This window comes from Colletotrichum truncatum, assembly GCF_014235925.2.
Source record: "Colletotrichum truncatum strain CMES1059 chromosome Unknown Contig_0010, whole genome shotgun sequence".
Lineage (NCBI taxonomy): Eukaryota > Fungi > Ascomycota > Sordariomycetes > Glomerellales > Glomerellaceae > Colletotrichum > Colletotrichum truncatum.
In genome coordinates this window covers 711,339-731,353 of record NW_027222407.1, presented here as the reverse complement: position 1 = coordinate 731,353, position 20,015 = coordinate 711,339, and the positions used below count along the sequence as shown (strand labels likewise).

The 20,015-nt window shown below is 52.6% G+C and overlaps 6 protein-coding genes across 6 annotated transcripts; 1 reads left to right on the top strand and 5 right to left on the bottom strand.

Moving 5' to 3' along the window:
* Window positions 1–1,155: 1,155 nt before the first annotated feature.
* CTRU02_213667 (histone-like transcription factor and archaeal histone) lies at window positions 1,156–2,199 on the bottom strand (the record flags this gene model as incomplete). The annotated part of the gene is made up of 1 exon (XM_036729997.1): window positions 1,156–2,199. One exon carries the CDS (start codon window positions 2,197–2,199, stop codon window positions 1,156–1,158), a length of 1,044 nt encoding a protein of 347 aa, XP_036578258.1.
* A 3,422-nt stretch (window positions 2,200–5,621) lies between these two features.
* CTRU02_213666 (arylacetamide deacetylase) lies at window positions 5,622–6,923 on the bottom strand (the record flags this gene model as incomplete). Its single annotated transcript, XM_036729998.1, has 2 exons — window positions 5,622–6,488; window positions 6,543–6,923. 2 exons carry the CDS (start codon window positions 6,921–6,923, stop codon window positions 5,622–5,624), a joined length of 1,248 nt encoding a protein of 415 aa, XP_036578259.1.
* Window positions 6,924–8,331: 1,408 nt separating this feature from the next.
* On the bottom strand, window positions 8,332–9,569 carry CTRU02_213665 (sorting nexin-41; the record flags this gene model as incomplete). The annotated part of the gene is made up of 2 exons (XM_070206100.1): window positions 8,332–9,286; window positions 9,373–9,569. The coding sequence occupies 2 exons, from the start codon at window positions 9,567–9,569 to the stop codon at window positions 8,332–8,334; spliced, it is 1,152 nt and encodes a 383-aa protein (XP_070060132.1).
* A 598-nt stretch (window positions 9,570–10,167) lies between these two features.
* Window positions 10,168–12,302, bottom strand: CTRU02_213664 (sorting nexin-41; the record flags this gene model as incomplete). Its single annotated transcript, XM_070206099.1, has 5 exons — window positions 10,168–10,263; window positions 10,312–11,436; window positions 11,488–11,754; window positions 11,805–12,130; window positions 12,200–12,302. 5 exons carry the CDS (start codon window positions 12,300–12,302, stop codon window positions 10,168–10,170), a joined length of 1,917 nt encoding a protein of 638 aa, XP_070060131.1.
* Window positions 12,303–13,682: 1,380 nt separating this feature from the next.
* On the bottom strand, window positions 13,683–14,969 carry CTRU02_213663 (uncharacterized protein; the record flags this gene model as incomplete). The annotated part of the gene is made up of 1 exon (XM_070206098.1): window positions 13,683–14,969. The coding sequence occupies one exon, from the start codon at window positions 14,967–14,969 to the stop codon at window positions 13,683–13,685; it is 1,287 nt and encodes a 428-aa protein (XP_070060130.1).
* Window positions 14,970–15,657: 688 nt separating this feature from the next.
* On the top strand, window positions 15,658–19,364 carry CTRU02_213662 (Tetratricopeptide repeat protein 1-like protein 1; the record flags this gene model as incomplete). The annotated part of the gene is made up of 2 exons (XM_036730000.1): window positions 15,658–18,252; window positions 18,312–19,364. The coding sequence occupies 2 exons, from the start codon at window positions 15,658–15,660 to the stop codon at window positions 19,362–19,364; spliced, it is 3,648 nt and encodes a 1,215-aa protein (XP_036578261.1).
* Window positions 19,365–20,015: the final 651 nt, after the last annotated feature.

Here is a 20,015-nt window from a genome sequence, read left to right as displayed (position 1 = left end):
GCCACAAAGCGGAAAGAATGATGCAATTGCAGCGAGGCTCGGTGCCTCATTGATCATGGACATGAACGGGATTCGCAATGAGAAGGACGGTTTCGCATGGCTCTGGAAGCGCAAGACTTGGGTTCGAGAGCGGGAGCAGCAGCGCGCAATGGAGTGGCAGATGCGAGCAGCAAGCAGAGGACAGGTAGGTACACACGCGGTGAGGTGGCCGGTTACTCGTCGGTGTAATAGTTGTAGCTCCCTCTCTGGCCGTGGATTTGGGCAGGTCGAGTTGTCCACTAATGTGAGGGCGTGACTTGGAAGGTGGGAGGAATGCCCCATAACTGCATGCACGACCCGCCGTTTCTAGTGCCTAAATTTTCTGGCTTCAAATTAAGGTGCACTTCGTTACCTCAGCGAGCATGAACCTGGGACGGGGGGCCTTAGGGGTATCTAAAAGGGGGCCGGTGCCCGCTCCATAGTGTGTATAGTAGAAGGGGAGGGGAGCCGCACATTGAGAGCGCTGGGTCCGAGGGGGTCGAGGACACGCTAAGTCCAATGGGGCTGCTGCTGAACCCCTGCCTGCGGGGCAGTATCACCTTAAATGCATATGTGACGTAGTTGCATAGAAGGAGGAGCTCACCTTGAGAGCTAAGTCAGCGACGCCATCTTCGATGAAATTGGGATGAAATGACCGAAGGAAAGGGTCAACGATTTTATTGGCAATGACCTTTTTTTGGCTCTTGTCCTTTCCTCTTCACATCTGTATCATCATCTCAGATGCCCAATTGATCATAGAAAGCTTGCTTAGTTTGCTCTGTGTGTGTACCCTGTCGGTAAGAAGTGAGTTTCAGGTGGCATTTACGGTGTAAGTCGATTGCAGCAGCCAAAAAAGTAGATAATGCGCAACATAAAATCTCCATTCTAAAATGTGTGAATGCTGTCCAACGGCAGGCCTCGATGCGCATACAAGGAAGACAAGCCGTCCATGGCATGCAAGTTGAGGAAACAGCGCTAAGTTCCTCCGTGCCGTGTACCGTATGCCCCCAAGTGACAAGTTTTCGTCGTGTCACCCAACGCCGATGTAGATGCTAGCCAGCCCAACGCCAGTCCTCATAACCCTTTCATAGTTCTCATCATCAAAACAGTCCCAGCCCCGAGATGTAAAAGGAAGCTTTATGCGGCCTTCTTCTTGCGGCCACCTTTGCCCTTCTTCTTTGTCTCAACTTCCATCTCCTCGTCGCTCTCCGTGTCAGCTTTGGAGCGGCCACCTCTTTTCTCTTCGTCGCCGACCTTAGCAGCGATATCGGCCAAGAAGTCGTATTGTCCATCCGTCTCAATGACCTGTTTGAGCATCTGTGCGGTGACTCGCTTAGAGTTCTTCTCCTTCGCGATCTCTGCGCTCTTGCTGACAACAGCGATCATGAACAACTCCAAAGCCTTACCCACGGCAATGGGAGTCTGCTGGGCCACCTTGCCGACTTCCTCATCGGCCTGCATAATGCGCTTTATCCTCGCAGTGGGGAACTTTGTCCGGACTGGGGAGGGGTCAATTGGGGGCGGCGACGGAGCCGACTGTGTGTTCTTCCTGGGGGGCATTGTGACTGAACCTGGTGTTTGAGGCAGGTGCTGGGCGTCTGGGTTGGGGTTGTATGGAATGTCGTAGAGTGCAGGTGTGCCGGCGTATTGCTTTATATCGAAATGCGGTTGGCTCTGGGGTGTTTGTGGTAGATATTGTTGATTGGATTGGTCTTGATATTTAACCGGTTGATGCCCATATGGACTTAGTGGGGGTTGTTGCGGAGAAAGGTGCTGCTGCTGCTGCTGCTGCTGCAGTTGCGGCGGTGGCGGCTGATGGTACTGGGGGGAAAGGTACTGCTGATGCGGCTGGTGATGGTGCTGGTGGTGGTGGTGGGTTTGCAGTGGTGGCTGATAAGAGGAATATTCGGATTTGATTGCCGCTGAGGGTGGGTAGTGGGGCTGCTCCTGTTTGATGTGTACAGGAGTAGAAGTCGACTGGTGAGGTTGGTAGGCGCGCGACGAGGGGGAGGAGTATTCATATACCGGCGGCACAGGTCCTGGAGTTTGCAGCTTGTTCAGGTCCAGGTGCTGCTGGTTGTGCTGCAGATTGTGCTGTGGAGGCGTAGGCGGGGCGGGTGCTGCCGAAAAAAAAGAAGAGAGGTCCGGCGACTTAGGGGCGTAGGGAGTGTCCTCCGCCATTTTTATTATTTTTTTTCTTCCCTGTCTGGCGCTGTTCTGGAAAAATTGGAAGGCCGCTATTTTTTTTTTTTTGGTCCCTCGAGTGGATGACAGGGGACTTGGCTGGTTGGCTCGATGCACTGGCCAAGAATCCAAAGGGCTCCAGTGCCAGTAATAGCGAATAGCGGATAGCGTGGGGACAGGATGATTAAGCGAGGACAAGGGAATGATTTTTAGAGAACAAAAACCACCCGCGTCCCCCTCTCACTCAATCTTGTCTGTCTTTTATGACTTACGTCTCCGCGTACACACAAACTCGGTGTGTGTGAGCTTTGTGCTCGTCAAAAGCAGGATGGAAATGGGCTGGGCTGACCTTAGTCGCTCTGTGTTTCCTGGGGGAAGGGGCGTAAGTCTGATTTAAACTTGGGTGCCGCGTGCGTATAGGCAGTGACAGCTCCGTCCCAGCGCTACGTCTGGTGGGATGGAGTCCGTTGGACGCGGAGCTAATGCAATGTCGGCTTGGTTGTGGCAGTGAACGAGGCAGCAAAGGTGCTGTAAGCTCGACTCGCATATGGAATACAGGACGAGACGGGATGGAGGGGAAATATCTCCTGGGAAATTGTATGTGAGTTGCGTGCAAAACAGCCTGAGCCAAGGCGGTGGGCAGGGCTGGATTACACAAGCAAGTCACAACAAGGCAGAGAAGAGAGCTGGGCACGTTCAAGAACGCCCACAAGCGTACATTCTCCAACAGGCAAATACAGCAGCCAGAAAGCCCGGTTTCCCCAAGAAGAGGAGGGCGCCTAGCAGGGTTGTGGACCGCTTCGAAAGAAGCAGGATGGCACCTCAGCACACAATAAGTGGCAGCGGTCCCGAGCAACCTAAGTCGCAAACTTGCAACTTGTACAATGGGATAACACTGCAGCCTTCTCAGCTCACGATGAGGGAGGGCAGTGTAAAACAGCGAAGGCTACCACAGTGTGCACCGAGGATGCAAGCGCAATGTCTCAAAGCCTTGCTTGGGTAGACCGGTAGGCTCACGACTGGGCCGAAAGCTCTCTGCCTGGGGGTCCCGCCAGACCACAACAACGTGTTGTTAGTAGGGCTGAAGAGACAGGCAATTGTCGGAGGGCGGGTTGACGCGTCCCGCAGGCAACAATGGGTAAACTGTGGCGGAAGCGAGAGGCGTGACCGTAAGACAAGTCGCTCGGTAAAGCTGCTGTATGCAACAATACGCAGAAGGCAGAAATCGATGGTGTGTGCTTTGAGTATGAATGCTGAGTCAGGCAGCCTTTTTCACAAAAGGGCCCTCAACGCGATAAGCTTTCGGTGTAAACGGCGAACCAGGATTCGACACTGTTGGGTTCGGGGGGGCTCAGAGCGGGAGGCGGGCACGCTGGTGCGGCGGTCAGACGTGCGGGGCAGCGGTATTCTCGGGAGTGATCCAGAAATCGCAGAGGCGGCAGAAGAGAAAAGAAGGGGAAATGGGTGGGTGTTCCGGTGTTATTGGATGCGAAAATGGGGAATGAGGGGGGTGTGACTGGAATTCCCAGATTGTGTCGTCAAAGACTCGTAGACAGATGTGGTTTGACGGTGGATATAGCACCCAGTGTGAGGCCAGTGAGGCCAGTCAAGGTAGATTGCTTGGTGGGCGAGCTTTCTGGCGTACTTGAGAAGCAACGGTAGGTGCTACTGTTGCTGTTGTTGCTGCTGCTGTTCTGGTAGCAAGTGCGCAGGACCAATTTTGAGACGTTCTGGTTGGACGGGCCCAAGGAGGTCTACGGCAATGAAGGACCGTATTGGCAGGTGTGGCTAGGCGAGTAGGCGAGTAGAGTGTGTGGGTTTGGGTCCTTCTTGATTTTTTTTTTTTTTTCAAACAAAGTGTCAAGGGCTTGCGGTAGACGGGCTCCTCTCACAAGGCACTGGATTTGCAGTGGGAATGCCCACCGTTTATATGCGCGTCGTGGGTCAGAGCTCCCCTTGCTCCCTTCTGCTTCTCCAAAAACACGCCCAGGCAGGGGTCACGCTGCAGTTGTGATTGGACCGGGATGCTCACAGGTACTCACGCTTTGCCGTTTCCCACACCAACACAGCCTCTAGTGTACCTCGACGGCTAGCTCTCCGAAGCATCTCTGGTCTCTAGGGTACCTCTCTCTAGGCGCTTGAGCTGCCACCTAGCTACAATGGCGTCAGGTCATCCCGCTGCTAAGAATCTTCTTATTCTACATCATTTTGTGAATCCATTTTCGAACTTTGCGCCAGCCTAACCAGTTTCCCGGCTATTCAATCAACTTTCTCCACGGAAACCCACGTTGAGGAGTATTTCTATCATGCTGTCGCATTCGTCATGCGCCCTTATGTACAGCATGGGCGGCTTACCCTCATCCAAGTTGGCGCGGGCTGCATGTCGCAACTTCGCAGATGTGGTTGTACCTAGCAGCCCGAAGTAACATCAAGCAGGCTGAAAAGGCGGCTGGCTAGCTTGCCGTCTATCTCATCTTCAGCTTGCGCCTCCTAATTGTTCCCCTCCAAAACTTGAGCTATCTTGCCCAAGTCGATAAAGCGACCAAAAGCTAGAAGAAAGACGGGGGACTCTCCGTCTGCTGATTTAATCTTGACCGCCAGCATCAAACTCCCACCTGCTTTGGTCTGATGAGACACATCGCAGAACCCCGCGCTTTCCCTCTTTAATGCTGCCTGGAGCTGGCACCCTCCCTGTACTTCGGGCGCCGACGACCCTTTCGCCGTGCCCATCATTCAGGGGCCCTCGTCATCCCTACACGTAGAGGTTTTCCCGTCACCAAAGTCACCAAACGTCCCTTACCCTCATCAACTACTACCAAGTCTCTGGCCGTCCGGACCACCCATGAGGGTCATGACCTCACCAAAGCCCCACAATAGCTCCCTGTCCGTCCGAGCTTTTTACGGGCAACCTCCTTTCGCGAGTCGCACTTGTCTCCGCTGGGGCTGGCCCCAGGTACAAGAACTTATCCGCATCACTGAACGCGTCTCTGCAATGCAAATATTCGTCGCGATCAACCCCCAACGTAAATACCACTAATTCCACTACTAATAGTGGTGGTGGTAGTGGTACTGCTTCTACTATACTACTACTACTACTACTACTACTACTACTACTACTCCTACTACTACAATCTCCCAGTAGGCCAATGGCCCGGCATGCAGGAACACCCTCCAATCATGCAGGTAATCAAACCTCAAAATTTTCTATTCATTGCGCACCTGCGCCAGCCTTCTATTGGTTGTCATGGATGATGATAAAAGAAGAGATAATGGCTAGAGACCAACTCTAGGACACAACTGCAGAAGCCGAGTTCTCAGCAGCTCTGGTTTCGAAGTTGGCGCGCCTCGGTCCATGACGGTTTTTTACTTGATCTAATCTGACCTTGACCCGACACCCGCTTCGCCCTTTGGCAGACGGCTCACAGGATATGTTTCCGGATGGCTGACGTTAGTGTCCGCAGACCCTTCAGCCTCTTGTCTTCGATGTCTGACAAGAAGAGCGATACCACAGGCCACGCATGGATCCCGCCGTCCTCGCTGCGGCTGTCTACCTCGGCACCTTTCACCAACACGTTGATCAGATCCTTGATATCTGGCGCAAACACTTCCTCGGATCCGTATGTGATGAAGAAGCCGCACGGCGGGCTAGCTTCCGCCCATACCCGATGATCGGCACACTGCCCAGGCGACGCTGTTTGGTCGTAGGCATGCGAGCATCCGGCGTACTGCAACGCGTATTTCCACAGTGTGTCGCGGTCTAGGTAATCACTAGCCGTGTTTTCGTGTTTGTTTGATATCAATTTGGCCCACGGCGAGATTAGCACGCAAAGCCCGGGCAGCGGTGACTCGGACGCCTGGCGCAGCGACTGCTGGCTTTCGCCTTCTGACGGGGCGGAATCATCGTTCTTTTCTTTGAATGCCCTGGCCTCGTTCATATGACCCAGCTCCAGCAACAGAGTTAACATCAAGGTTGCGCCAGCTGAGTCCCCAGCTATTACCACTTTCCGCGAATCTCCTGCTACGGACAGAACATGTTTGTAGCCCCTCAAGGTTTCATACACTTGAGTAGGATACATCTCGTCGGGGACAAGCGTGTAGTCGAGTGCAAAAATTGCCGGATTTCGGTATCCCGATTGGACCAGCAGCGCGTGCCACGACAAAAGAAATTCAAGGTAGAAGTGGGCAGAACCCATGGCAAACCCGCCTCCGTGGGCGTAGTAGACAACGACATCGGGCGGTTTAGAAGCGTCCGCATTGATCCAGATACCTTGGAAGCCGTGCCGGCCCTGTTGGCAATATTGAGCCCCCATATGAGATGCGAAGGGAATGACTGCACTTACGTGTTGCTTATACTCACGCCAGCTAACAGGTGATCTGATGTAGCCATGCCGCAGCATGCGGAACCTTAAAAATGGTAGCGAGATATATTTTGAGAAGAAGACACGGCCGATGTTGGTAGGCAGATTGGCAAAGGCATAGCGCACACATCTTATGACAAGGTCCTCGAAGAATGTGGCCCGTTGCACAAAAGGGGACCGCTCTTCCCAGCTCAACAACCAGCGCTCGCGTAACAGCGAAGTCGGCAACTCGAAGACCAAGAAAGGCAATGCCTTCAGGACAACGAGCACAGTCGGGAAAAAGCCGACATTGAAGAGCAGCTGGGGGGTGAGAAATATGCAAAAGACGAGGCAATCCAGCAGCGACACCGGGCCGAGGATCATGGCGGGCTGCGGAGGGAGCTCTTTCGAGCGAGAACGTAAAGTTTGTTGTGTTTCCGAACCGGATCGTGTTAGCGGTGCCAATTGAGTCTATGACAAGACGTTTGTGCAAGCGGGATATCCCGGAATTAAAGAAGTCAACGTAGGGGGGGAAGGAATTTCTAAAAAAGACAATCGAGACTTGAAGACTGTTTGTTACTCGAAATCCATTCTCTCCCTTCGCCGATGGCGGTCGTCGTCGTTGCTGAGGTAAGATTAGGACACTTTAGGTTTGTGACGTCTTCGAGGTTGCGGAAGCCCGTGCCTGCATGAGTTTGGCTTCTGAAAGGGGAGATGGGGAGCTAGCTACTACGTACGGTATGGGTGTTTGTTCAGGGAGGGGGGGCTGTGGGTGTGAGAGCACCGCCTGCTGCCCTGACAGAGGACGTGCCCGCCCCCAGATGCCCAGATACGAAGGAAAAAAAGAAGCGCGTTTGCTGCTTGAGTAAGGTGTAGACTAAGTTTGTTGAGAAGAGGCCACTTACTAGTATACTGTGCACATTTTGCCCATCAGGAACATGCGTCGCTCCCTCATATGCATCCCACAAGCATGATCATCATACCGCCAATATGGTAGTGGTCGGTTGAGGGGTCTCACAGGCTAGGTACGGTTAAACTCCCTTGCTAATGCAATGGTTAAAGCGAGAGGAAGTGGGAGAGTATGGGGGGGATCCTTTCCCACGAACACGCTGAGTCAAGACTAAAGGTAGTACCGCGCCGGCGAGACACGATGTGCGCCGGCGTTCCCTTGGCTCGCTGTCAGAAAAAAATACAATAAGATAAAAAACTTGAACAAAAGCTTGTGATTCTGGAACAACCAAACGTCTGAGGTTTTTTCGACCACAATACAGTGTTACATCTAGAGAGGCGTACTGTTACCCGTTCGTCTTCCGCGGAGACAAAAAAAAATCAAAATCAAAAGTCATTATTTATAGTGTTTCCTTATTTTGATGATATCGATGGACTTCTTCTTACACGTCCCGTACGAGGGGGACTAAAACAAAACCAGACGAAACGAATCAATCCATGAAAACCCCCACCCTCCTGTATGCCCGATATCCTAAGCTGTAAACGCCGAAAAATACCACGTGCCAAAGACGAAAAAACCAAGATGGGAAAGGAGTTTGTAAAGAGGCAGAGACAGGAGTGAAGGGAAACAGCTCCCGAGAGCCTCATCTCCCTTTTTTTTTCTTGTTCCTTCTCATCTTCCTTTTGTTTCCCATCCATTCTTTGCTTAGCTGCAAGCGAAACACCCCAAGACGCCCTCGTTGCACGTACTCACACACACATACACACACCGCCACCGCAAAGTCCCAAACGCGTCCCCCTTGGAACGTATCTTGATCCTATGGCACCGATACCATTGACCGGACTACCGCTTGCGCAGCTTCCAGTTGTCCTTGATGCTCTTAGCTGCTTCCGCCAGGTCCTTCTCTGTGACGCGGTCCTCGATACTCTCGAGCACGCTCTTGATCGTCGAGATGTGGTTTGCCTCGGCCTTGTCGTCGCGGAACCGGATAATGCGCCACCTGTCCAGATCATCTTTGTGGCATTCTACGATGCGGTCGTTCAGCGGATCACCGAGGCCCTTGAGCGTCTCCCACTCGTCCTCTGTAATATAAACTTCCGCAAAGAACTGATATCGCCCATCGCCCATGAAGCTCCACAGCTCTGAGCGCGGAACGCTCTCGTAATCCACGTACGGCTCTGTGAAGTCGTCAAAGTTCTCGTCGGGATGCACCGTGGGAAAGGTCAGCCGAAGCCGGCAGTCGACCGTGTTCTCTTCGGGAGGCTTCCACTTGAGGATGTGCGGGTCAGTGCCGTGCTTGTATTCGGATGACACACAAGTGAAAATGAGCCCGTCGTTGCCGTGGCGAAGCTTGGGAAGGATCTCGCGGAACATCATCTCGATGCCGTAGCTGAGCTGCATAGCCTTCATCTCCACCAAGAACGGCTGGAAGTCTTTCTCTTCAGGGTACTGCTTGAACAAGTCCCGATAGGGCTTGTAAATGTTTTCGTTGAAATACGCAAGCCGCTTGTCTAGTGTGCGCGACATGAGGTCCTGACCGTCGAGGACGAGGCAGTCAAAGACGAGGAAGCGAGGCTCCTTTTGGCCCTTGCCCACATCGTCCATGACCAGCTCCCCGTCGATAAGAGTGCGTGTATGAAATTTCGTCAGGTCGTCCTTCCGCGGGAAATGAAAGCTGCTGTTCTTGATGAACCAGTAGTCGTTCTTGCGATCAATGAGGTAATGAATCTCGCGGCCATCATCCTCCGTCAGGTATAGGAGGTACCGGATGCCGTCCGACTTTTCGCAGACGTAGTAACTGTGGTCGCATATTGTCAGCAATCGCTCTCCTACCCATCACTCCGTCTTGTCCGACACCGGTGACGGGTCGCGCGCGCTACTCACTCTTTGTTTCGCAGCTCGTCGAGGTGCTTGCGCGCGAAGCTGACGGGCTGCGCGCCGGGGAAGCTCGTCTGGTTGCGGTGCAAAATGTTGGCAACCTCCCGGCGTAGGTCGAAGAGCAGCTGCCCCTCGGCCTTGATGCCGGGTTCTGCTATCGAGGCAATCGGGCCCTCCGGTGGCGGACCCTGTACGCCGTCCATCTTGTGTGTTGTGTTGCGCAAAGGAGAAAGTACAAGATGGTCCGGTCTAGCCTCGCGACGAAAAGTCTCGGAGCTTTATCGGTCCTTATCGATAAGCGATAATGCTCGCGGGGTCCCCTGCTCGAAATGAAGCTTCGAATATCTGCTGAAAAGTATCCTGCCTTCGTATGAAAGATAAGGTTTTGTTGGAATTGATTACTCTATGTACATGCATAATTATCAAGCTCCATGTTGGCTTTATAGCTACGGTGACTGGAAAACTCGGGTGTGCATCTGTAATGCAATAACATCGATGAGGCATCATATTCTCCATGAACCAAATATTCAGGTACACAATGGGATGGGGAAAAGTGTAAAATAGCAAAGTGCCTGAAGTAATCTGATTATGTTTTTTGTGACTATTCAATGGCTCTTACGAACGGCAGGCTCTCGTAAACGCCAACTGGCCATCATCATTTCACGTCAATTGACGAGTAATACTCAACCAAGCCTGCAGACAACGAACGCCCCTTCAAATTATGGGAACAGCCCAGGACCTTGAGCCAGAGCCATTCTAATATCCGCGCGCAAATCCATTTCCTGTTCTCTCAAAATGAACCTAGCTCTCTTCAATCTTGCTGACCTCGGTCTTGGCATCCTCCCAAGTCTCTTTGTTCTTCTTTGCCCATTCAATCTGGCTTTTTGCATACGCCAGCTGTTATGTTGTTAGCTGGAGTCACCAGGCAGCGATCGCGAAACTCACCATGTAGCGACGTAAATCCTCTTCCTTCTCGCCCTGGAATCTCTTCAGGTCCTTAAGGATACTTGCGCTAGCTTCCTTAACATCATGTTCCGAAACCACCTTCGCCTGCTCCAGTTGCTCAATGCTCTCTCTTGTCTTTCCAATCATATCACGGCGGGTTCTCTCGGGGTCGACGTCCGCTACACCCTGAATAGCGTGACGAATCGGCCCAAAGATCTTATTCGTAATCGAGTTGCTGCTCGCCGCCTTCTTATGGCCTGGCGTAGAGTTGCTTCTCTGCGGAACCCCTTGGCTTGCAGATGGTGCCGGCTCGCCGTGGGTAGGTGGGAAATCAGAATCGATAGAGGCTGTGTCTTCGGTGCTACCCTCACGCTGGTGCTGCGACGTTCCAGTCTCTCTAAGACTGGTTGATCGCTTCGGTGGAGGTGAGATCTGTTGACTACTGCTCAAATACTGCTCGATGCGTCTAGCTTCTTGCTCGCTTCGCTCCAGCTGGTCAAGGAGAGCGATCTTCTTATTGAGCTCATCGCTTGTCTGCTCCTGCTGCACGCGCTTAAGAACTCTGTACCTCAGTACGCTACGGACAACGCCGGCAAATTGCGCATTCTCACGCATGGGTTCGGCAAAGCTCGCTCCGAGCGATCCTGAGAGCTCTTCTGTCGCAATGTAGGATGAGTCCGCTGCTTGACCCACTCTCTCAAGTGCAGGGCCCAGTGATGGTGCCTGCTCCGATAGTGCAAATGCGTTGAATTTAGACCCCAACTCACAGAGGTCTGCAGCCAGAGCGGAGAGATGGCTAAGTGTCCGGCGGTTGACCTTCTCCATGGATCCAGAAAGAAGTTGCTCCAGCTCCTTGATCGAGGCTTCATACGTAATAAAGTAAGGGTCAAGCTCCTGCTCGCTGAGGTTGTGGCTGTCGGGAGGAAATCGGCCAAACACATGAGAACCTGTGCCCGAGATTGCACTGGGTTCGACACCTGCGCCGCCTGTTGTCCTCAACTTGGCCGAACTAGCTGGGACAGGGAGGAATGCGTGAGCCGGTGTGGGGTTCGCAGGGTCCAGAGGGGGTGCCTTCAGGACGGACTTGGGGACAGAGGCCACCGGGTGGGAGTGAAGGACCTCACTCTAACATATGGTCAGTAAAGAGATACCAAGTTACCAAGACAGAATGCATACCCAGCTAGCATTGGGGTCCAGAAATCTCCACCACACGCCGTCCGTCCGGACTTCTTCCATGCGCCGACATCGATTCAGGAACACAGCAAGCATACGCTTTCGCAAGTCAATGATTTGCTGGTCTTGCTTCGCATTCGTGGGGTTCGCGGCGTAGTCGGCCATCGTGTGCTTCTCAGGGATTGGGGGAACGATCAAAGTTGGGTGCAGACGAGTAAGGGCTTCTCGCAGGGAAGCAAATTCAGAGTATCGTCGACGGACCTCGAGGTTCTGGATCTCTGTTAGTAACTGCTCCCTACCATAGCCGTCGACATACATACCCCAGTGCGGATCGTATATACGATGTATCTGCCGCCGCTCTCTGCGCTCTTTCCCGCATCGGTAATAAGGATAGGCATGGACGGATTCTCGTACAGGATCTGCTCGACTCGACTTTCGTAGCCGCCGGGCTTCGGGCGAGGAACTATATCGCCTCTGTCTCTAGCAATAGGCTCATTGTCGCTGCTCTCGACCTCGCTGTCGTCGTGGGCTTGGACGCGATTCTGGGGGGCCTCGTCGCTCGTGGTCGAGGGGGTCTGGGGTATATCGAATCGCTGGTCTAGAGTCTCCCAGTCGGCATCAGTACTCTCTGAAGAATCATCCAGATCTATGTTTTCCATCATATTGTGAATTTTCCTGGTCGCTTGATGCTTTGCTTGATAGAATCATGACATACACTCACGAGAGGTAGGTGAAGCCGGGTTGGCCGAGGAAGAAGTCAGGCTATCCCGTCGGTCAAAACTGGTCCCATAGGGATTGTTGTCTTCGTCGTTCCACATGATGCAAGCTTTAAGTTGAAGAAGAAGGCAAACAAAGCTACAGGCTGCGGTTCAATCGCGCAAAAGGGTTTGCGGTCTCAGTTAGGCGGCGCGCCGGAGTATGCGCAGCTGAGCCGGGAGTAGCGGGGGAGGGGTGCGGAGGCAGCTGTCGGCATGCGATAATCGACAATCGAGCGGTCAGTAATCCGGTGTCCGATAAAAAACAAAGAAGTAGGTCAGCAATGAAAATTCCCTTGGGTGAACCAAGTTGATCGGGGTCGAGATGCGGACAGTGGGCTTGGTCAGGCGTGGGGAGAGGCGATCGGGACTGCGAGGTTAGACCAAGGTAAGCTCCAGGCCCCAGGGTGCAGCAAGTGCGTTTCTGGCCGGAGAAGCAGGCAATGACGAAGCCACCTCCGGGGCCTGCTCTGGCCTTACGCACCCGGTCCTCATTGAGTGCACGGACCAGAGTGACACAACTACCATACCCTGCTTACAAGCCCCTGCTTTAGCACCCGCCGTGCATTTCTATTAGCGTGAATATGCACATCTCGACAGATTTATGAATTATGAACCCTCATGTGCACTGGCAAGGAAGAGGCTTTGTTTGTATTACTTTGTATAAACATGCATCCCTGTGGTTCATCCAGAGAACAATCAGACCCCATAACGTGGCGGTGTTATTGATCTATCAGTCAATCCACGCGTTTTAGGGTACTGTTCTTCTATTGAGACAACCCATAGCCAGTTGAACTAGACACACGCTTCCGCCATTTCTCTTTTCCCCTAAACCTTAAGAGCCTATAGAATCCTGTTTCCTCATCACTACTCACATTTCTCTTGTGCGCTTCATACGGAGCTGATCCGGCGCATATTGGCCGCCGCCTTGGTGGATTGGTCTTGGTGGAGATGGAGGCGGAGTGTTGCTGTCCAGTATATCTTCAGTTTCGGTTTCTTCGTAGCAGGAGATGCTATAATACCACTGTGGTCAACCTCTGTCTGTATCAGGTGTTTTAAGTCAAACCAACCTGCATTCCTGTACTCGTCTCGAATTTTCTCGCTGCTGATAGGGCTGCTTACCCCCTTTGCCTCCCATGGGCTGTTCAGCCGAAAGCCGGCCCACCATCTCAACGGTGCGCAGAGTCACTTCCCATGGCTCCGATCGATGCTCTTTTGGTTTCTCTGTCGTTCTGATTAGTGTCTCACGTTTTTCTGCTTTGTGTGGTTCATTGTGCCTGCTAGTTTCAGGCTTTGGGAAGTCAGGTGGGCACGAGTACTCCGTGCTCCTGTGTGGTGTGCGTTCTACCACCATCGACGATGTGACAGGTTTGTTAGTCTCGAAGCCTGTATAAGCTCTTCTGAACTGTCAGCAGATGATATAAACTTCAAAGGTGACAGTCCCTACTTAAGATCTTCTTCTTTGGGAGGTTCAAGTCGAGAGCTATTCGTCTTCATTGCGATGCCAATTTTGGCTGTAGCCTTGAGAGCCTTTCTGTTGGCCTTTTTATGAGCTACTAGTTGCGTGGCCCCGCCCTCATATATATAGACAGGCTTGACTTTACAGCCGTTGCGACAGGCTTGTTCTTCTGACCGCTTTGGGTCATTATGAGCCGTGTCTAAATCACATTGTGAGGCAATGGGCTTTGTGGTCTCTTTTTCCATCCCCTCGCTGGACGTTTCTTCCGGTGCCATATGTTTAGCTTTAAGAATTTCCTCTATGTTATGATCCTCGTGTGATGTTTCTTTTGGCTTTGGCTTTGGCTTCCCCTGTCCAACCTGGGTTGTTCGAGACTTGTTCTTTTCATCTCGTGTTTCCGAGGGAGATGGAGCGCCAATGGACGTTTTGACGTTGACAGACGATGACATGCGAGGAGACCCATAATCCGAGCTCGCAATCGTCGAGGCTCTCCCACCATGAGGGTTAAACATGCCGAACAGCCTATGGGCAAGTGGAGGCCGTCTGTTGGGGGGTTCTTGATGACCGCGGGGGCCATGGGGGTTTGTCCAAGGCCGGGGTTGGAACTGGGCTCGACAATGCTGCTGTGACTGCTGTCCAGGAAAGTTGACTGGGAACATCGGAAAGGGGGGGGTTGGCTGGAGTGGGAGCTCGGTATGTGCTTGAGCAGATGAGCTGTGATGTTGATATGGTTGAAAGGTCGCTGGATAAATCGGTTGAGGCTGGGGGAATGGCACTGGCATAGGAGTCGGTATAGGGATCGGGACCGGGACTGGTGGAGGAGGTGGCGGCGGTATATGTAGGATTGTAGGCAGAGTCATCCACGTCTGTGGTGGCTGTTGTATGACGGGGAAATTATAAGAACTAAACCGCTGTGTTGGTGATTTGATGATGGATCTAGTCCGGCTTCCGCGCCGACGACGAGTGCCTCTTCGAATAAGGACAAAGTCCCCGTTTTTCCATGCTTTCTTCTTCTTCTTTGATCGTAGGAAGAACAAAATTGCAAACGCAAAAACAACAAAGACCACAGTAATACAAACGATAATTCCGGCCTGTTGCGCTTCGGTAAGACATGTCCATCCAGAGCATGGTTTTTCTGAGCCCGGTGATATTGGGGGTAGCGGTCCGCTTGGCTTCTCGATTTGTCGAACTACCAGTTCCACGCAATTATGAACGGCGATATTGCTGTTAGATTCGTTGGATTTTGCCATTATGCTCGGGTTGGCAGGCATGATAGAAATCGATCATTCCGCCCAAGTTGCGGCAGTGAGATAGCTCAACGGGTGATGTTGATTGTATAAAGCAGATTTAAAATCTAAAACGTCAGTGAATAAACCCCAAGCTTTTTTGTATACTGGTAGAATATTGGCAGGAGCAGGAGTTAGCCCTGACACGATGGCCAATTGTCACAATTTGAGATTCGCATTTGAGAAAACATCAAATAATAAAAACACAACTAAAAGCATGACCCTTCAGGATGAGTTAGAATAGACACAACCAGAACATATAATGTTCCCTGACTAATATTCCGACAACATTCACCTGATTTCGGCTGCTGAAACCTAATCTCACATTGAGAGAGAAGGAAGTATCACGCTTCTTGCTTGATAGTGTTGAAGGAGTGTGTAAGTGAGCGGCAAAAGTATCAGATACCTAGATCTGAGCGATATTAACCTCCTGGAAAAGGTACTCGCAACTTACACGTCTCATCCAATCAAAGCTCACCCTCGGTGAGCAACTCGGTAAATGATGCAGGAGCGTCCCACTAGCGCTCTGGGACCCACTTGCACAAGGCCAACGCGACTGAGAGATCCTTTCCTCAGCCTCACCCAGCTCTCTCGAATTTCCAAAGCACATCTTTCCATCACCCTATTCATCACCAATTCCACTGAGGCATGTCATAGCCTCTCATCCGCCATAATGTCAGCCCTTCGGAACGGCGCGATGAATGGTGCCAATGGTGCAACGAGTGCACCAGTCAGCAAACGGTTCTCCGACATCCCAGCCGCTATCGACGTTCCGGTCCAAGGCGAAGCTGAAGACGAGGCCGTCGAAATCGATCTTCTCGAGCTGTTCGACGACCCGACCGAGCTTTGCACGCTTTTCGAAAATGAGCGCGCCGCCCGTACTTATTGGATGACCGTCTCGCTGGCCTACGCCAAGCAAAAGAAGATTGACCATGCAATCGAAATGTTGGTGCGCGGCGGAAACGCAATGCGCGACAATAGCCCTCGAGAGAAGCTGAGCATGATCGGTTGCCTTTGCTGGATGTATCTGTGGAAGAGTCGCGAAGCCCCACGCCTGCCCCCGGACGGCGAATTGGCCTCTGAGGCGAAGACGAAGGAATATTACCTGCAATTGGCCACTTCGACCCTTAACGATGCGTCGCGAATCAATCCAGCGTTCCCTCCTCTCTTCCTGGCTCGTGGAGTTCTTCAACTGCTCCGAGCTTCGCTGCAGACACCAAAGGCGACAGGCCCTGGTCAGGTGGATTCTGAAAAGGCAGACCTTTTGCGATCGGCGCTCAAGGCTTTCGAAGACGCCATTCGAGTATCACAGGGGAAGAACATGTTGGCGGTAATGGGCAAGGCGAGGACATTCTTCTCGCTTGGAAAGTACCCTGAATCCTTGGCATGCTATCAGGAGGTTCTGCAGAAGATGCCCGATTTTGTCGACCCCGATCCAAGAATCGGCATCGGATGCTGCTTTTGGCAGCTGGGCTTCAAGGACGACGCGAAGATGGCTTGGGAGCGGTGCATTGAGATTAACCCAGACCATAAGGTTGGCAACATCCTCCTTGGTCTCTACTATCTCGACGCTAGCGGCCACATACCTACCAACAGCCCCGAATTCCTTCGTCTCTACAAGAAGGCGATGACTGAATACACGCAAAAGTCGTTTAAGCTCGACAAAAACATGCCACTTACGTGTGCAACATTTGCAAGCTATTTCTTATCCCGCAAAAAGCTCGACACAGTCGACTCACTCGCACACAAAGCAATCCAGTATACGGATGTGAATGCCATTGCCAGTGATGGCTGGTACCTCTTAGCACGAAAGGAGCACTACACGGGAGACCCAGACCGCGCCAGCGACTTCTATCGCAGAGCCGACGATGCCCGCGGTGGCTCGGAACGTGGCTACTTGCCTGCCAAGTTTGGTGCTGCGCAGCTGGCAGTGCTCAGGGGTGACCTGGGTGAGGCGAAGCTGCGGTTGGAGAAGATGATCCAACAATCCAAAAATCATGAGGCCATGATCTTGCTTGGAACCTTGTATGCCGAGGAGGTTTTCGCTAACCAGGACGCGGACGGCAAGGAAGACAAGTCGGCAGAGATGAAGAAGGCAATTGGGTTGCTCGAGGGAGTGCGCGGTGCCTGGAAGGACTCCAAGAAGAGCCTGTCGCCTGATGCCGCTGTCCTTCTCAACCTTGCTCGCCTTTATGAAACCGAGTACCCTGAGAAGGCCCAACAGTGTCTTCTTCAGGTCGAACAGCTGGAACTTGAGCAGATCCCCGAGGAAGAGCGCCCAACAGAAATTGCTGATGAGGCTGAGAGGCGCGCCGCTCTGCGCAAATTTTTGCCGCCGCAACTTCTCAATAATATCGGCTGTTTCCACTCGCAATCGGAGAAGCATGAACAGGCCAGTGAGATGTTTGAGGCTGCTCTGGGAGCATGCATGAAGATTGGGGAGAAGGATTCGGAAATTGACACTGATGCTTTGGTCACCACCATTAGCTTCAACCTTGGCCGGAGCTACGAGTCTCGCGGTCTTCTTGACGAGGCCATTGAGGTCTACGAAGGACTGCTTAAGCGCCATGATGATTACACTGATGCCCGTACGAGGCTGGCGTATATCAAGCTCAGAAAGAACCCCAATAAGGAGGGACCAGATGCTGTGGCGAAGTTGTACCAAGAAAACCCACAAGACCTCGAAGTTCGTGCCCTATATGGCTGGTATATGGGCAAAGTACACTCGCGTAAGCGACCGCATAACATCAACGAGGACCATGAGTTCCGTCACTACAAGCACACTCTGCAAAACTACGACAAGCACGACCGCTATGCTTTGGTTGGAATGGGCAACCTCTACCTGATCCAGGCCCGAGAAATGCGTCGCGAGTCTGACAGTGACAGAGCCAAGCGGAGTGCCACATACAGTAAGGCAGTTGAATTCTTCGAGAAGGCCCTCTCTCTTGATCCCAAGAACGCCTACGCAGCACAAGGCATAGCCATCGCGATGGTTGAAGACAAGAAGGATTACAAGACGGCTCTTGGTATCTTTGTCAAGATTAGGGACACTATCAAGGAGGCCCACGTTTACGTCAACCTTGGCCACATCTATGCTGAGCTGAGGCAGTGGACCAAGGCGATCGAAAACTACGAGACAGCGCTGTCAAAGGAAGGCAAGGCTACCGACCCCCTCATTCTCGCCTGTCTGGGCCGTACCTGGCTCAATAAGGGTCGTTCTGAGCGAGACCTGGACGCGTACCGACAGTCGCTCGAATACGCCAAGAAGGTAATTAACGCTTATTCTTATCATTTCTCACCAGTCATACTAACCCATTACCGCCGCAGGCCCTCGAAGCTGCCCCTGAGCAAGTGCACTACAAATTCAATGTTGCCTTTGTGCAGATCCAGATGGCAACAACGGTTTATGCCTTGAATGAGAACCAGCGTACGCTAGCTCAACTTCAAGATGTTGCTGCCGGCCTAGAGTCAGCAATCTCCGCACTTGATGAGATTGCTGGCCACCCGCAAACTCCTTACCCCAAGCATGACGTCGAGCAGCGTGCCAACATGGCTCGCAATACCCAACGCAAGCAACTCGAGAGAGCTATCGCCAGCCAGAAGGAGTACGAGGAGAAGAACAAGGAGAAGCTACAAGCAGCGTTGGAGCAACGCCAAGCTGAGCTCCGGAAGCGTGAAGAGGAGCGTCAAAAGGCTCTCGAGAAGGAGCGCGAAAGGCAGGAGAAGATCAAGAGGGAGCGAGAGGAGATTGCGGCAAGGGACAGAGAGATTGCAGAGCGACGTGCCGAAGAGGAGAAGACCCGCCAAGAAGCAGAGATGACTACCGACGAGGAGACGGGCGAGAAGGTTAGGCGGAAGAAGAAGCCTGCGGCAAAGGGTGACGGCGAGAGCCGCCCGAAAAGAGGATCACGGAAGAAGAAGGCCGATACGGATGGCGAAGATTCAGGAGAAGAGCGGCCTACGAAGAAGAAGCGTCGTCTCACAAAGAAGGAGTCTACCAACAACACCAAGTACAAGTCTGCTGAGATCGTCGTGGACAGTGACGATGAAGACGAGGACGAGGACCCTCTTGAGCGCGCCGAGAGAGCTCTGGAGAAGGCCAGCTCTCCCCTCTCTGATGCCGGAGACAAGCGAGGAGACGACGAGGACCGGATGGACGTTGACAATGGGGATGAGGATGAGGATGAGGATACCGGCATCAGTCGGCGACAACAGAGCTCACGATCCAGAAGGGGCAGAGTTATCGAAAGTGACGAGGAAGATGAGGATGACGAGGGTCCTACCAAGAACGGCGCGGAAGCCCAATCTGGTGACGAAGACACAGGCAAGGCACGTCGGGCAGCGGACACCAGTATGGCAGACGACGACGACGAGGAATAGGGTGGACGGTGGCCGATAGACTGAACCTTGTTATACCAAAGGCGAGCACATGAAAACGCCTGGATAGTCGACAGGTGGCCAGATGTCACAAAAGCGTCTTTTTCGGCGGTTGTAGTATAGGCATGATAGGATAGGAGTTACATAAAATGATGAATCACAACAAAATCGAACGTCGCAACTTTGCAGCGGACGGACGGGCGCAGGCATTCCGGAGAGCGTCAAGGACCTTCTCTCTGCATATGAATGGCTCGCGATAGCAAGCATGCCCACTCACTACTAATACGTCCAGGCCATTCATTGTCTGACTTTCAACATCAATGGTAGCGTTTACCCCGCGGGGGTCACTTGCGCGCGGGGGCAACCCAACCCCAATTCCAGCGATCAACCCCGCTCCTCCAGATCTTTGGAATACGCCATGCCGGGGTTTAAGCGACAGAATGAAGCGGGAAATTCAAACAAGTACGGATACATGGTAGTGGAACTCAAGCAACTACTAGTACAGACCACGTTGCCTGCCGGGGCCGGACAAGGTTTCAAACTCGAACATAAGACAGGGAGCTCGAACGAACAAAACAGACGTGCTACTTTACTGACTTAGTCAAATGAGCAGCATGTACTAACAGATCTCCAGTGCCGTAGTTGGTGACGAGA